General features: G+C 32.5%; 1 protein-coding gene across 1 annotated transcript in view; it reads right to left on the bottom strand.

Annotated features, from left to right (window-relative positions):
- The window catches only part of LOC134681559 (uncharacterized), a 32,347-nt gene extending 19,083 nt beyond the window's left edge, over window positions 1-13,264 (bottom strand). The window contains exons 1-7 of the mRNA XM_063541204.1: window positions 13,048-13,264; window positions 12,334-12,409; window positions 10,572-10,880; window positions 6,809-6,869; window positions 3,763-3,878; window positions 2,204-2,287; window positions 1,494-1,610 (exon numbers count right to left, since the gene is read on the bottom strand). Of these exons, the coding sequence (XP_063397274.1) occupies window positions 1,494-1,610; window positions 2,204-2,287; window positions 3,763-3,878; window positions 6,809-6,869; window positions 10,572-10,880; window positions 12,334-12,385 (739 nt within the window). The 5' untranslated portion in view covers window positions 12,386-12,409; window positions 13,048-13,264. The remainder of the gene's footprint in view (window positions 1-1,493; window positions 1,611-2,203; window positions 2,288-3,762; window positions 3,879-6,808; window positions 6,870-10,571; window positions 10,881-12,333; window positions 12,410-13,047) is intronic.
- Between the last annotated feature and the right edge of the window lie 2,930 nt (window positions 13,265-16,194).

Below are 16,194 nucleotides of genomic sequence, written 5' to 3'. Positions count from 1 at the left end.
AGATAAGAAATAAACAAAAAACGGCATGGCTCAAAAAGAATAAGACAAATGAAAATTAATAGTACACAAGACACACAATAGAAACCCGAAGAATAAGCAACACAAACCCCACCCAAACCTTGGGCTTATCTCAGGTTTTCCAGAAGGATAAGCATATTCTTCTACACATTCGGCACCCGTCGTGGTGCTCATGTAATTACAAATCCGGTAAATAGTACAATACGGTAGGTCACATTCGTGAAAAGGGAACGGGATGACTAAAAATGCCTTTACGTTATAATTATAGACTAAGTGTTCGTTCGTAAATGGTCAAAAAATAGTTACAATCGAGAGATTATCAATACAGTTTGAGACTGATGCCTTTGCATTTAGCTCAACTTTATCTCATTTTTAAGAAAGAGGTAATACTTTATGCATTATTCACCACACATCTAAATATCTTATTCGTGTAAGCTACATTTATAATTTCTATCTAATAATAAAAAAAAAACATTCAAATATTTTAGTGTTATTACCTGGAATATTTTGTTCAATAATATTAAGAAACTACATTGTAAGTAATTTATATGGTATGCATATAAGATCAGTTTAATCCACTTTAAAATTTACAAGATAAATTACTTGAATCAATGCATTTTGTCTTCATTTGAATGTATAGGTGCTAATTCAATTATTAGGCTGCGTTTTCGCTTTTTATTTTTAAATACAGAATAAATTTATCTTGTAGCTCTTATTCTCAATGTTCAGGTTCGCTAAACATTAGAAAGTATAAGAGTAATTATTTTATATAGTATAAACATTGTGGTTGCTATAAAAAAAAAAAAAAAACATAAATGGCAACTGTATGCACTCCACAAAATACTTATAAAGATAAGGGACTCGCAGACTATTGATTGAAAGCGGTCTAACCGGTCTCAAAATTCAGGTATAACAATTAGGATTTTGTTGTATTCGAAATATGAAAATCATTCCAAGATGACAGAGGTATTTGTCTAATATATAGCTCTGAGTAAAGTGTTTTTGTGTCTTGTCTTTTATATCAGTTCTAACTGAGCATAGACACACATATTTTCTAGCTGGAGACCATTGATGACTCCTAATTCCGAATAGATTTGTCAAATACAGCTATGGTTTTGTAATCCTAGATTAAATTCTTACAAATATTATAATTGTCACCAATTCAATATTAATTCATTTCATGAAAGAAGTACTGACTACTGGGCTGGTGATACCCATGTGTTTGAAAATGATGTTATCATTTATTTCCCTTGATTATCACCAACCAACAGCCTCTTCTTTAGTAAAATTCTAAATAAAACTGATACAATTTGATGTATATTCTTTCTTAATCATTGCTAATACTAGTGGATATGAATCACCCTCATGCACAGCTCTGATTTAATGTTTAAGTGACTTTTACTGCTACGACAATAATTATCAAAATACCTATCTGGTACAGTAGTAGTTATACAAATTATGTTATCATCTTATACCTGGAAACAATTGTCTTTTCAATAGCACAGGATTGCTACCCATGACTTCTGGCCGGCCATCTATTGATACACTTGATTTTAAATCACTACTGTGTATCTTATGAGAATCTATCTCGCCTGCAATATAAATTTTGTTATTCCCCGATAACTTGTCGTAAATGTATATTCTTGTCTTCTCCATAACGGTTATTTACAAACACAACAAACTGACTTCGAGATAAGCAAACAAGAAGTCAAATTATTGCCTGATATCTAGTAATATATCTTCTATTATATCATTTTATAAACAATAAGGAGAATCTACCAAAAGGGGCATTCAAACTTAAAAGATAAAAACAATATAAAAAAATTGTAGCAAAGAGGATTAACCTTAACAGACACAAAGTCCCCAAACACAACATAAACAATCAAATTATTAAGCAACGCATCCCCACAAAAGGGGTAAGTTTCACCAGCAGGGTTCTCATACGTAGTTCCACATATGGCAACCATCACGTTACTCGTGTAAGAACAAACCGGGTGAGAAAATATGTATCAACTTAGTTTATAGCTTTGAATTATCGCACATGTTGTCGTTACTTGTCCTTTTATGGTTTATCTTCAAAGTTTTATGTTTTTGTTTTTGTTTTTCAAACATTTAAGACACATTAAATTTTGAAATGCGTGAATGTACAGTAAAATTTGTACAATGAATGTCACTTTATGTTTACCTTTAATCAATGTTTTACTCAATAACCATTGGTTGTCGTCCTGGACATCTTGTTCATCATTTGACATATTTGAATTTGTCCCGCCTACAATATTAATATTATCAAATAGAATTGTATACTGATTCCAAAGATAAATGGTTTTTATATACTTTTGTTAGAAACAAGGGAAATAAGACGTTACTGTGGATCTATATTCCTTTGCCTAGTTACACATATACAGGAATTTTCACTTCAGATATCCACTGAAAGATTACGTTATAAAATTTTGTAAATTTCGACTGACTCTTTCTGTACGAAAACATTATTCTTACTTCTCTTTACCAATCTTTACTTTTTCTCCTTGATGCCGTGTCCTTAGTAGGTAAATTAAATACTAGTACTCATTTTAAAGTCTTTGTTGTGACCCGTGGTGGTTCAAACCCAGTACATCCCGCACTTGGGAAAAACACGCCATTACGACACCGTCAAGTCGCTTTTCATTCAAAACTTGGTAGGCCTTGCACTTGATGTTTATAGTTCAGTTAAATTGACCAAAAGGGTTTGCAGCACTAACAGACATAATTGATTAACGTTATAATGATTTGGGTCAAACAAAAAACTCAGTTAAGGGGGTTCGCGGATCTAAAAAAAAATATTTTCGAATATAAGATTTCACTATTTTTTTCAATAAATAGACTTTATCCTATGCTTAATGGAAAAATTAAATAAAAATATGGGGTTCTAGTTTAGTTTAAGAATAGTTCATTTAAAAAAGTGATAAAAAATATAGTTGTAATGCCAAAAAAACATTGAACATTTGAATAGTCATTTGGTGTTAAAGGAAATGATTTTTTGGTAGATTTTTGTACCATATAATAAATTTACAACTAATAGTGTAATAAATAAAATTTATAATGAAAAAAAAAATGTTTCAATTTCTGCTGATTTGTTTGTTCCCTCGAGCCTCCTTAACACACATAAGAGATGCACAACACATATGAGAATTAAAATTTAAATCTGATAAACATAAAATGAAGTTGATAGCATAATCAGTATAGTAAATTTATCTGACATGCACACGTCTTTTCCTGGTAAGATACAAAGTACGTAAAATACCAAAAAGAAACAAAGGAACAAGAGTAAACAAACTGGAAAACAAAACACATTATAATATACAACTCAAGCGTTCTAATTGCACACCTGATCCAACCGCGTCAGGAACGCTCAATGATCTATGTATGAAAGCGAGATGAACGTATACCAAGCCCTACAAAGATTGACATGACCAAATGGAAGATTGTTGATGCCTAACTCGTGAATATATATTCCTATCAGTTAAGTTCCATAAATTTTCATGTTTTTAACTCTTTTAACATGTATTGATGTTACTTATACAATAGTTGGCTAATTGCAGAACAAGAAAAGGATATTTTTAGATAACACAGCTTGATACTTATTTTTTCAGATTTTAATTACCTTATTTATCTTAACATATTTGATAGATATGTGGATATAAACATAGCTTTATATTGATTATTTAGCTTTTTGTTTTTCTCATATTATGAGACATATGAACTCACATTCTTGATCTGGTCGAGTCATCTTGTCTTTAAGTGCTTTAGTTCTTGTTTTATAAAAAATCAAGAAACCAACAACTGTCCCTACTACAAAAACAACTCCAATGGTAATACCAGTACTAAATTCAAAGGGGTAAAAATAAACATGTTTAGAATAAAGAACACAACAACCTGTTATAACTGTTATCACTCTAGATATGCTGGTTTTTTAAACCTTTTGGCATAGTTGTCATACAGTATTAACTCATGAAGAATCAAGTAAAAAAATTGAAATGTGTTAATCAACGTTACTTTAAGCAATATCGTTGACTCAATCGGAAAATTTATTTATTTTTTGAATTGCAGTAATTTGAAAAATATAAAGTATTCATTATCATTTAGTGCCTTTCATGCAAAAATCATGATATGGAATTACATTTACTAAAACAGACGTGATTTTTCTATCATAACGAATTTTCTATTTTAAGCAAGAAGATTTGATATCAAATCTCTTATATACTCTTCTAACCAAGTAGTTCAAGTAATAATGACAAATGAAATAACAAATCAGTCCATATTTATACGGAAACTCGGTTTGCTTATTCTGTATTATATAGTTTAATGAGACTGTTGTTTTGCTTTTTCTCTTTCACATAATATGGCATACTTTATTGGTACCTCCTAGGCTTTTATGAATATCTGTCTATAGTATAATAATTTTGGTTCATATGATTAGCTGCGAGTTAAACAAAAAAGATCCATACATAAAATCATCTTATAATAGTGCTTTTTTTAAAATCCTGATAGAAAATCTAGAAAAAAATACGATACGCCTCTACAGACACAATTTAGTAAATCAAATTATTTATTTTAAGGATAATAATTCAAAATCTTACTAGAAACTAAGATGTAAATGGATACAATTAAATAAATTTAATCCGCGAAAAAGGTTGTTGATGTACTGAAATTTAAAAAAAAAAAAAAAAAAAAAAACGCCTGCGAATTTGACCAAATATAAATGAGATTTATTATGTTCTACATTTTCCCGAACACCTAACAGGTTTATTTATAAATATTTAGAAAAACAAGGCATAATATACCAAGAACAAAACAGATTCTCTAAAGGGAAAATGACAAGTGATCATATTTTTGTCTTGCAATATCTAATAGACCAGTACACACAAAAAAGCTCTGTTTTGGTATGTAACATGGATTTGTTGTTTTTTTTGTTTTTTTGTCAATCGATTTCTGACTTTTGAACACCAGTATACTGCTTTGCCTTAATTCATCAGAATTCTTACATATATATATGAGGATTTAGTATTAGTGCCAATGAGACAACTTCACATCCGAGGCACTATTTGTAAACGTAAATCATAGTAGGTCAAAGTATTGAATATCATGCTTTGTTAGCTTTATAAGAGCTTCTGCTACTGTTAATTTAATAAGACTGGTAAATACTTTTTTTCAAAATTGGAGTTGGAGTATTCATATATTGACATTGAAACAATTTATAGAAAAATATAGTTAAATTATCTATTAAGAAAAAAAATAATTAGACCCGCGAGCCCACTTCAACATATTATAGCGTTTTCCGTATCCTACAAAATAGACAGTCTTACTTTTGGTTACAATTTGGACATGCCAGAACAGTCACGTATCTTATATCAAGTCTATTGTCAAAAATAAGAAACAAATCGATTAAAGAATAAACAAAAAAACGTTGCCTTGTCGATCCTTAAATCAAAAGGCTCTTCTCCTTTCTTGTATTTTTTGTATAGACAGAGAGAAGTATAAAATACACATTTTCAATTTGCTTGTGTACACAACATTGATAATTATTTCCCTGAGAGTATCACCAGACAAGTAGTCAGCACGTTTTGTGCTGGCCCGAATTATCATTGATATGGCTATAGTGAAAAATTAACTGTTTACCAAATCAAGAATTTTTGAAAAACTAAGGCTTTTCTACCTCAGGCATAGATTACCTTAGCTGTATTTTACATAATTTTTAGGAACATTGGTCCATAATGCTCTTCAACTTCGTACTTTATTTGGCCTTTTTAACTTATTTTGGATTCGAGCGTCACTGATGAGCCTTTTGTAGACGAAACGCGCGTCTGAAGTATATACAAAATTTAGTCCTGGTATCTATGATGAGATTATTTATAACCACTGGGTCGATGCCACTGCTGGTGGAGATTTATTTCCCCGAGGGTATCACAAGTCCAGTAGTCAGCACTTTTTGTGCTGGTTTGAATATATTACCATTGATATGGTTATATTGAAAAATTAACTGTTTAACAAATTTAGAATTTTTGAAAAAGTTAGTCTTTTCTACCTCAGGCATAGATTACCCTAGCTGTATTTGGCATAACTTTTAGGAACTTTGGTCCTTAATGCTCGTCAACTTCGTACTTTATTTGGCCTTTTCAATTTATTTTGGATTCGAGCGTCACTGATGAGTCTTTTTTATAGACGAAACGCGCGTCTGACGTATATACAAAATTTAGTCCTGGTATCTATGATGAGTTTATTTATAACCACTGGGTCGATGCCACTGCTGGTGGAGATTTATTTCCCCGAGGATATCACAAATCCAGTAGTCAACACTTTTTGTGCTAGCAAGAATTATCATTGATATGGTTATATTGAAAAATTAACTGTTTACCAATTTTAGAATTTTTGAAAAAACTAAGGCTTTTCTACCTCAGGCATATATTACCGTAGCTGTATTTGACATAACTTTAAGGAACTTTGGTCCTTAATGCTCTTCAACTTCGTACTTTATTTGGCCTTTATAACTTTTTTGTATTCGATCGTCACTGATGTGTACTATTGTTTGTCTGTTTGTCTTTCTTATGTTTAGCCATGGCGTTGTCAGTTTATTTTCAATAATGAGTTGGACTGTCCCTTTGGTATCTTTCGTCCCTCTTTTAGGAGATTATTTAATGTTCATTGGCCATGTTGGCGAGAAATAAAATATAACTTTTAAACAATATAACAAAAACAAAGCCTATCGCTCAAGTGGTAATCTTACATTTAAACCTAATAAAGTTATCCCACTTACATTTTACCCGCAGCTTGGCTACTGCTACCAATGGGAACATTGTATTGTTTATAACTTGGGTCTAAAATGAAATAAGGTTTGACATATATAAATGTACTATTTTTCTTTATCTTTAGAATCTAATACAAAGGTAAAGAATTACAAACACTTTGAGAATTAACATCAGAGCTGTTTGACTTCCGGTAAATTAACAATATCCATCCACTGTGATTCGTTACGATTTCGTTTTATTTAAGATAGATGATGACTCAGATAGACTTTAAAAACTGTTTTTATACCTTATTACAAAAAAAACAAGACTGCATTCTCAGCAATGACATTCTTACTGAGTGTGGGTACACATGTCGTTGGCTGCTTACTGTTAGATGTACACAATACAGTTTATTTTGAAGTGCATTAGATCCATTCCTTTTTGTTTTAACTTGCTTTTTGTGTTTCCTTAATTATTTCATAAGATTGTATCACTAATACTCCATGTGTCGTGTCAGCTTTTTAAGTTCCAAAAGAGATGAAACAACTAAGGAAACTGGCTCGGACGTCGCCTAGTATAAAAAGGTCCGAAAAAGACGTCACCATGGACAAGGTGTCGTCTGATATGGCAGGTGTCCCCTCATTACCAGACATGACAAATATCTTAAACACGACTCATTCAGATCATCGTCCTAGTGACAATAGCAACATAACACATACACAGCCATGTTCAGTTCTCCTTAAAGACATTTTGGTTTTTGATGACACAGTACAACACTGTCGCATTTCCAAATGTGAGACCAAAGGCTGCAAAACTTGTGCTAGTTTAATTACAGATGCTCAATTCACTAGCAATTTGACCAAGAAGTCATATTTTACCAGAAGTTGCGATGATCTAAATTGTAAATCGATAAATGTCGTGTACGGATTAGAGTGCAACCTTTGCGGATTAGTATGCGTCGGTGAAACGACAGGAAGGCTAAACAAACGTTTGTGCGGTCATAGATCAGACGTTAACCTCAATGCTAACGACATTCCATACCAGCATTTCAATCAGCCCGATCATTCCATCGTTTCTATGACAGTTCGCTTTATCGAAAAGATATACCATAGCTCTAACAATCCTAATCTTTCAACGACTCTCAGTAGACAAAAAGAAGACTACTGGATTAGACAATTGGGAACTGCAACACCGTATGGCTGCAATGACAAAATTGATGGAATAGGTATTCTATCTAGTCCTTCGTGTAACTCAGTGAATGTGATGAATATTTTCAACTCGACTCCTCGGCTTAGACGCAGTCATGGTCATCGTCATTATACATCACCTTCTCTGCATGATGTCTCTATTAATGACTTGCTGCCATTCATACAAAAGCCGTTAGGTATTCATCACATTCGCACGAAACGTTTGTGCGGTCATAGATCAGACGTTAACCTCAATGCTAACGACATTCCATACCAGCATTTCAATCAGCCCGATCATTCCATCGTTTCTATGACAGTTCGCTTTATCGAAAAGATATACCATAGCTCTAACAATCCTAATCTTTCAACGACTCTCAGTAGACAAAAAGAAGACTACTGGATTAGACAATTGGGAACTGCAACACCGTATGGCTGCAATGACAAAATTGATGGAATAGGTATTCTATCTAGTCCTTCGTGTAACTCAGTGAATGTGATGAATATTTTCAACTCGACTCCTCGGCTTAGACGCAGTCATGGTCATCGTCATTATACATCACCTTCTCTGCATGATGTCTCTATTAATGACTTGCTGCCATTCATACAAAAGCCGTTAGGTATTCATCACATTCGCACGAAACTTTATACATTACCCCTTTCACAACTTCATTCTCTGTTCAATTTATGTTTGGAATCCACTGTTACAAACCCTCATTCAAACCAAAACAAAGCTATAATTTCGGATATTGCAAGTCACAGACTTTTCAAGCCAGTTCGCATTGGAAAAGATGAAAAAGAGAAAAGATCTTTTCTAAATCTTTCCTTTGCCAACAAAGGTCTTCATGGCGTCAACCTAGGCAATAGCCTTCATCATAAATTAGTTCTATCGAAAATACCTCCTTACTTCAAAGACCAGTCTGTACCAATAATTTCTTATACCTATACCAAACCTATTGCAACTAAAATTTAGGTATAGACAATTCACTTGGAAACTCAACATATACCCTCACGACACTTACCAAAGAGGAAATCCTGGATAATCATAGGTCTGTTCTTTGTTTCTTTGGTATTTCAACCAAAGATGAAGAACTGGATCTTCCATCACTGTCTTGGATACCTAAACTACACAAGTGTCCTTACAAACAACGGTATATTGCTGAGTCTTCCAAGTGCTCCACGAAACCTCTTTCTAAATTACTAACATCTATCTTATCAGCCATCAAAGACGGGCTTCAAAGTTATTGTGAAACTGCCTATTCTAGAGTTGGCGTGAATCAGATGTGGATACTTAAAAAAATTCAAAAGATATGTTAGAGTACATACAATCTAACTCTCTTTAATCTTGTAACAGTATTAAAAGATTTGACTTTTCTACTCTTTACACAAGTATTCCACATTCCAAACTAAAAGACAAATTGAAAGAGTTGGTATTACTTTGCTTCATAAAAAAGAATGGCCAACGTAGATACAAGTATCTTGCCTTAGGGAGGGATAAATCCAACTTTGTAAAGAATCACTCTGATTCAAACAAAAAATTCTCTGAAACCGATATTATCAAGATGATTGATTTCTTGATTGACAACATATTTGTTACGTTTTGAGGACATGGTTTTCAACAGACTGTCGGCATCCCAATGGGAACAAACTGCCCCTCTAATTGCCGACTTGTTTCTTTATTATTATGAGGCTGACTTTATGCAGGAACTTCTTAAGAAGAAAGATAAGAAGTTACCAATATCCTTTAACTTTACTTTCCGCTATATAGATGACGTTCTTACACTAAACAATTCAAAATTTGGTGACTTTGTGGAACGCATCTATCCCATCAAATTAGAGATAAAGGATACTAAAGATACAGTTAAGTCGGCTTCATATTTTGACTTACATCTAGAAATTTACAATGAGGGTCGGTTGAAAATAAAACTTTACGACAAAAGAGATGATTTCAGCTTTCCAATCTGTCCAAATCTACTGCAATTTAACTAATATTTTTAATGTTAAAAGATTCAAAACCCTATGGTTTTCTTCGTCATTACTCATATTGCCTAATCATTCCTTTTCATCTTCTATTCGTTTTTAATGCTTCTACTTTAGACTTTTATCCTGTTTTTTGTTAATTGTTCTTTCAACTATTTGTGATTCAAGTGTCACAGGGGTTGCTTAGATACACGAAATGCTTAAGTTATTTATTTTTAAACGTTTATAAAACACATGTTAGTCTGGCATCAGTTTATACTTGTTGCATCAACACGATACTCGAGACCTGTTGACATTTTTAATACTCACCCGACATATGTTTTGTAAAGAAGCCATAAATAGTTTAAGAAAAGCATGTACAGTCATTTAATTAACCTGTTCTCTCTCTATTTTGTAGCATAATTATCATCTGTCTTAGAAGAATGTTTTACCAAAATTGCAAGTTAAAATAGTATAGCTATTTTTATTTTTTTTTGCGTCTGTTATGATTGGCATCCTACTGTAGAACTACATTTCGTAAAATCGGGGGAAAACGAACTCCGAGCAAATTTAAGACGGAAAGATCCTTATCAAATGATGAAATCAAAGGATCTAACACAACAAACGGCAGACAACAACTGTAACTTACAACTGAAGACATCCTCTTTCTGTAAAAATTTCCTTTCCCCTAATGTAACGCCATACAAACAAGAATAAGAAACATTGAGATCGTCTTTCGTCAGATTCTGTATAATTAAGGTGTATCCATCCCGCAGTACCTTTCCGTCATATTTGTTTTCTCCGCCTCCTGATTTGACATCTATAAACAGTGTCTGTTGTACTGGAGTCCACCTATCCCATCCTGCATCATCGGGACAGCAGTGTGAAACATTGCAGAATAGTGTCACGTTTTGTCCATAATCTGTAACCTTTCCGACAACCGTCCATTCCAAAACACCTGAAATTTGTATGCTATGATTTCGTCAAGTTTTATAAAATTATATAATCATACCTAAGTGTGTATATTCTAATGTGATAATTAACTTCGTGCTGATTTTCTGAATTTCATCTAATGTGACATTAATAATCAATCTACATGGAATAATTGATCACGCAGAAAAGTTAAATAATATATTCTATAGAGTGATGATAATATACATTTACGGAAAGTCTCGGTATATGAATAAAGTGCGCCGCTATATTAAATTTTGAGACGACCCGAGTACTTTTTGCCGTCAGAGTCAGAGTCAACAGTCCGAATCAAGAATTTCCGTAAATCTCTATTAATTATTATTTGTGCAATGCCTTTCTATTTCTTTTTTCATTTAGGTGTATTCAACTTTTTCTTATCAAATTAGTTCACCCTATCTTACTTTTTATCTGTCTGTCTTATTCTTTATTCTGCCTGGGTCTTGAACACAGCTAGATAATCCCGCACCCAAAGACGGGATACAGCTGGTTCATCATGTTCAGAGTGAGAAAAAATAACAATACCTACAACTACTTCCTGTACATTCTGTAATAGAGACTGTCCGGTTGAGGTTCGGGGACATTTGGATTGCCACTTGTCATTAAGGGTTTTTGTTTCTCGAGACTAACACTTTATCATTTTGAAGGCACTATATGGACCCCATCAAAGGCGCATGGTATACTTTAAAGAAGAATCATTAAAAATAATGTCCGGATTTTGACCACGTACTTGTAAACCCAGCACAGCCAAACGGTCTCCCCATTAGTCAATGGTTTTAATGGCTGTCGGAAGTAGACCAACAGTGGCCATATTCCATTCCTCCAGTCACACACAGAATATAAAACCTTTCGTAATTGAGATATTTGTGTGTTCCGGACCATATACGAATGTGCAACGTACTCGTATGGTCTGACCATATGCATATTATTTGCATATTATTTGGTTATAATAGGTCCTTTGCATGATACACAGCTCATTCGCCGATTCCAAACGACACAAATTACAAACTGAATTTCTTTGCCGACTAAATATTGTCTAAATGATAGTGATAATGTTAACTTGTCATTACAAGGGTATTTTTTAAGCGTCTCGATCTTGTCAATTTTTTCGTTCGTCATAAGAGCGGAAATACGTGTCTGGTAATCCAAATTTTAATCTTGATATTTTTTAAAAGTAGAAAAAAATCACAAAAATACTGAACTCCGATGAAAATTCTTACAGGAAAAGCCCTGTTCAAATGGAAAAATCAAATGATAAAACACATCAAACGAATGGACAACAACTGTCATTTGAAGACTTTTTTTGTCAAAAGCAAACCCCATATAATGTGAACAGATCAAAATATAAAAGAATAGCATACATGATTATAAAAAAGAGTAATTTTGAGTTATTTATTTGTATTTTCACATTACAACACAATATCTACGTATGTCATAATTACCTTGAGTTATTTTACAGTAAAGCAGAACCAATAATGCCATCAAATACATCATATCTATCTTAAGCCCAACACATGTCTGAAATATAATTAACTATATTTAGTGATGTTCTAGTTGATATGTTTATTCTACTTTTATTGGTATGTCGTTCTACTTGTATTTATATGCTTCAGCAATGAGCTTAACAATATCATAGGCAATGATTTCACTCTAAACAGTAAGGATATTTTTTCTCCGTATATATCAAAGTTCAGTTTGAATTTACTGCATCTATCCAAATAAACTTAAAATGAAGGATACTATAGATACAGTTACATTTTACATTTTTCCGACAATCTTCTAAAGCTTAATCCTTTAATGTGTCTGAAAATAAAGTACTGTACCAAGTCAGGATTATGACAGTTGTTTTCCATTCGTTTGAACTTTTGACGTTGCCATTTGATTAAGGTTTTTCATTTTAAATTTTCTCGGAGTTCAGTATTTTTGTGAATTTATTATTTGGCTTTATAAATATTTCGATATGAGCGTCCCTGATGAGTTTTATGTAGACGAAACGCGCGTCAGGCGTACTAAATTATTATCCTGGTACCTTTGATAACTAAGTATATATAACATATAGTTTAAACATGTTGTAATGTGAAAGTATTTAAACTATATGTATTCCTTGAAATTCTTTCATTCATTGATAACAATTGTAATTTAAAGAACCTACGTACCTGAATGAATGGTGGTAGTTTGATTTCGATTTTCTTCGAAACTAAATGGTCCCGTAATCATGAATGATCACTACAAGCCTGGCATTGATTTTTTACATTTCCAAAATGAAATTTAGTTATGAAATACACTTCTCCAAGAACTCAACCGCCAAAATAGAATAAAATAACTTAATATCACGTCTTATGAAAACACACTTTGATATGTGCCAAAAATAAGTAATACACCTTTATCGGCTACAAAAAAATAAGGTGATTTCTTGGTATCGTGAGATTGTATTTAACACATGTAGGTTACGGTAATTTAAACTTATTATATAATAATGGATGAGTGATAGGACTTGGAATGTTAACAACTCAACAAAATGTAGTTAATTAAAGTTTTTTGTTCGTTATCAACAGATTGTTTTATAGGCGATTGAATAATAATGAATTAAGATTTGATATAATGTATGTAGTCTACACAATATCTTTTAATGAAATGATACAACAATAAAGTATTACAATGATACATAAGATTCATATATGGGATTCAGAAATAAGTTTGGAAAAAACATTTATAGATCCGTAAGCTGTATTAAATGTACATAGTTTTGTTTCAGTGACTATGTTCCTATTAGTTATATATTGCTTCAGAAGTTGTCATATAAAAAAAGAAGATGTGGTATGATAGCAAATGAGATAACTCTCCACAAAGCTTATATAAATGTATGCTTGCAACCTATTCAGATGTTTAGATACGATCTTGGTAAATTCATCAACTCATCAATTCTTTAAAAGTATTCAAAACTGTAATTGAAACTTTAAATATTCTTTTTATTGGTAGATCTAAAGATCATGTTTTTGTTTCAGTAAATAAAAAACATATTACAAATATTTACTCTCAATTGCACAAGATTGTTTTTTTCACTAAATCTGTTTGATGATTACTGATTGATATTATAGACTTAGGCCGTGTTCACATTGACCTAAATTCGGTGTTGTGTTAGTGTAACTCACACGTAAACTAAACACAATTGCGTTCCCATTGATAAAACTCAATGTTTACATGTAGTTTAAATCATGTTTTACCTACACACAGTCGATAGTCAATGTAGGCCTTGTGTAGGTTAAGTGTACACAAAACTAGGCATTTAGGACATTAGTGTTATCGTGCATATATTTAAGGAGGAAACTATTTTTGAGTAAAATTGATATATTTGATAATTATTTGTTGTCTTAATTTTACAGGTTTTGTTTTGTTAAAAAAAATTAACGTACTTTATTAACCCCTAATCAAGACTCAAAGCAGCATCATTGCCGAACCCATAAGGCAGCAACCAATTGATTTTCGGGGGGGGGGGGGCTATTATAGTTGAGTATAAAACATAAAGGCAAGGGGGTGGGGGTGGTGAGCTATGGATTTTGTTTTGGAAACAAAAAATGTTTCCAGTTTTTGGCCCTGAAAAAAAAAATGTTTGTTTCACCCAAATCTGCCACTATATATAATGCTAAAATTGATTTCGACTTGTCACCAAAATTTGTCCTGAAAAAAAAAACCAATAGCTCACCCCCCCCCCCCCCCCCCCCCCTAATCCCTCCACAAAAAATGAAGGAAATAGTTGCTGCCTAATTCATTTGAAAAGGTCTTCCCGAATCGACTTGACGTACACAGAAATATTCGCCACTGGTCTTTACTCAAAAAACGATTCACGCATAAATGCATGACTAAAAAAGTGTTAGGTAAATGATATGTTTGTCTAGTATCTCAGATCCGTTAAATAACACGTAAAATAAATTAAAAAAAACGTTACCCTATTCCTTTACCAAATACTCCTTGGAGAAGAAATACCATTTGAAACGAACAGAAAAGATAAAAATGTAGTGATCCCAAATATCTCATTCCTTTTTTTACGTCTGTAAGCACGCTGTTGCAGCTAACGTTTTCTAATGCGTTATCGAGACATCTCTAGTATATTCAAACTACTGCAAATTATAAAAATGGCTTTCATAAAGTAGCAACCACTTCACTTAAAAAAGGGGGAGGGTTATTTTTTTTTATCTGAGTCAGATTTTTTTCGATGCTGGTGATCAAATACTTTTTTGCAATATTTAACACTATAATGTATGGGGAAACTCTTGTTTCAGAATAATTTTTTTTCATCATCTGTATGACCATTTTTTATTTATTTTTTATCAAATTGGGGATCGGAATATTTCCATTCCCATCCCCCACCCCCCCTTTTGAAGTCAAATGGTTGTTCCATTACCGCTAGAAAAAATTTCCAAAGATTTTGAATTTAGTTCTACATAATGAACATTTAAATGACATATAGTTTTCAAGTGGGAACAAATCTTATGTACAGGTAGCTAAACAAGGTGTATAGATGTGAACAAATGTAATGTGAAACCAGTGTACACTACACTAAACTAATTGTAAACATGTTTACTCTACACGGCGTTTGATGTGAACACGGCATTAGATACAGGAATTTATATGTATTTCCATTGGCTTTGAACTAGTCAGTAAAAACTAAAATCACAAAATTCCCGAACGTCAATAAATATTTAAAACGGAAAGTCCCTAATCAAATTGAAAAATTAAAAGCTCAAACACATCAAACGAATGGATAACAACTTTCAGATTCCTGACTTTGTACAGTCATTTTCCTTTGTATAGAATTGTCGATCAACCACAAGTTCTCTACGGTCTATACATAATGTCTTCTTTGTTAGGGGAATGCACAAGTACCAGTCCGGTCACGTCCACTCTGTGTTAGTAGATGTATTTAAGTGGTATTCATCTGATGAGATATGCCTTTTTCAACTGATTTTTATATATAAAAAAATCTTTTATTGTACTATTACACAACTGTTACAGATTATCACAAAGATGATTTTCCCCGCCATACTATTTATAGACCTATACCACGTCAGGAGCTTTGATACTAAACAAGCTCAATGATCACCATATATCTAACATAAACACGTGTTTTATTCTTTGAGCTCACTTTTATAACTACTGCAGTACTTTTCACATATAAATTGACACAAGAACATGAAATTTTGTCGGTGTAAATGTTTAACTCGAAAAAAAAATTGATACAATAAAACAATGTCAAAATTCCTGTAACACCAAAAGTGATAATGGTGTTTGTTGTATACATTACA

The sequence above is a fragment of the Mytilus trossulus genome, chromosome 8, assembly GCF_036588685.1.
Source record: "Mytilus trossulus isolate FHL-02 chromosome 8, PNRI_Mtr1.1.1.hap1, whole genome shotgun sequence".
Classification (NCBI taxonomy): Eukaryota; Metazoa; Mollusca; class Bivalvia; order Mytilida; family Mytilidae; genus Mytilus; species Mytilus trossulus.
This window is presented reverse-complemented; position numbering and strand designations above follow the sequence as displayed.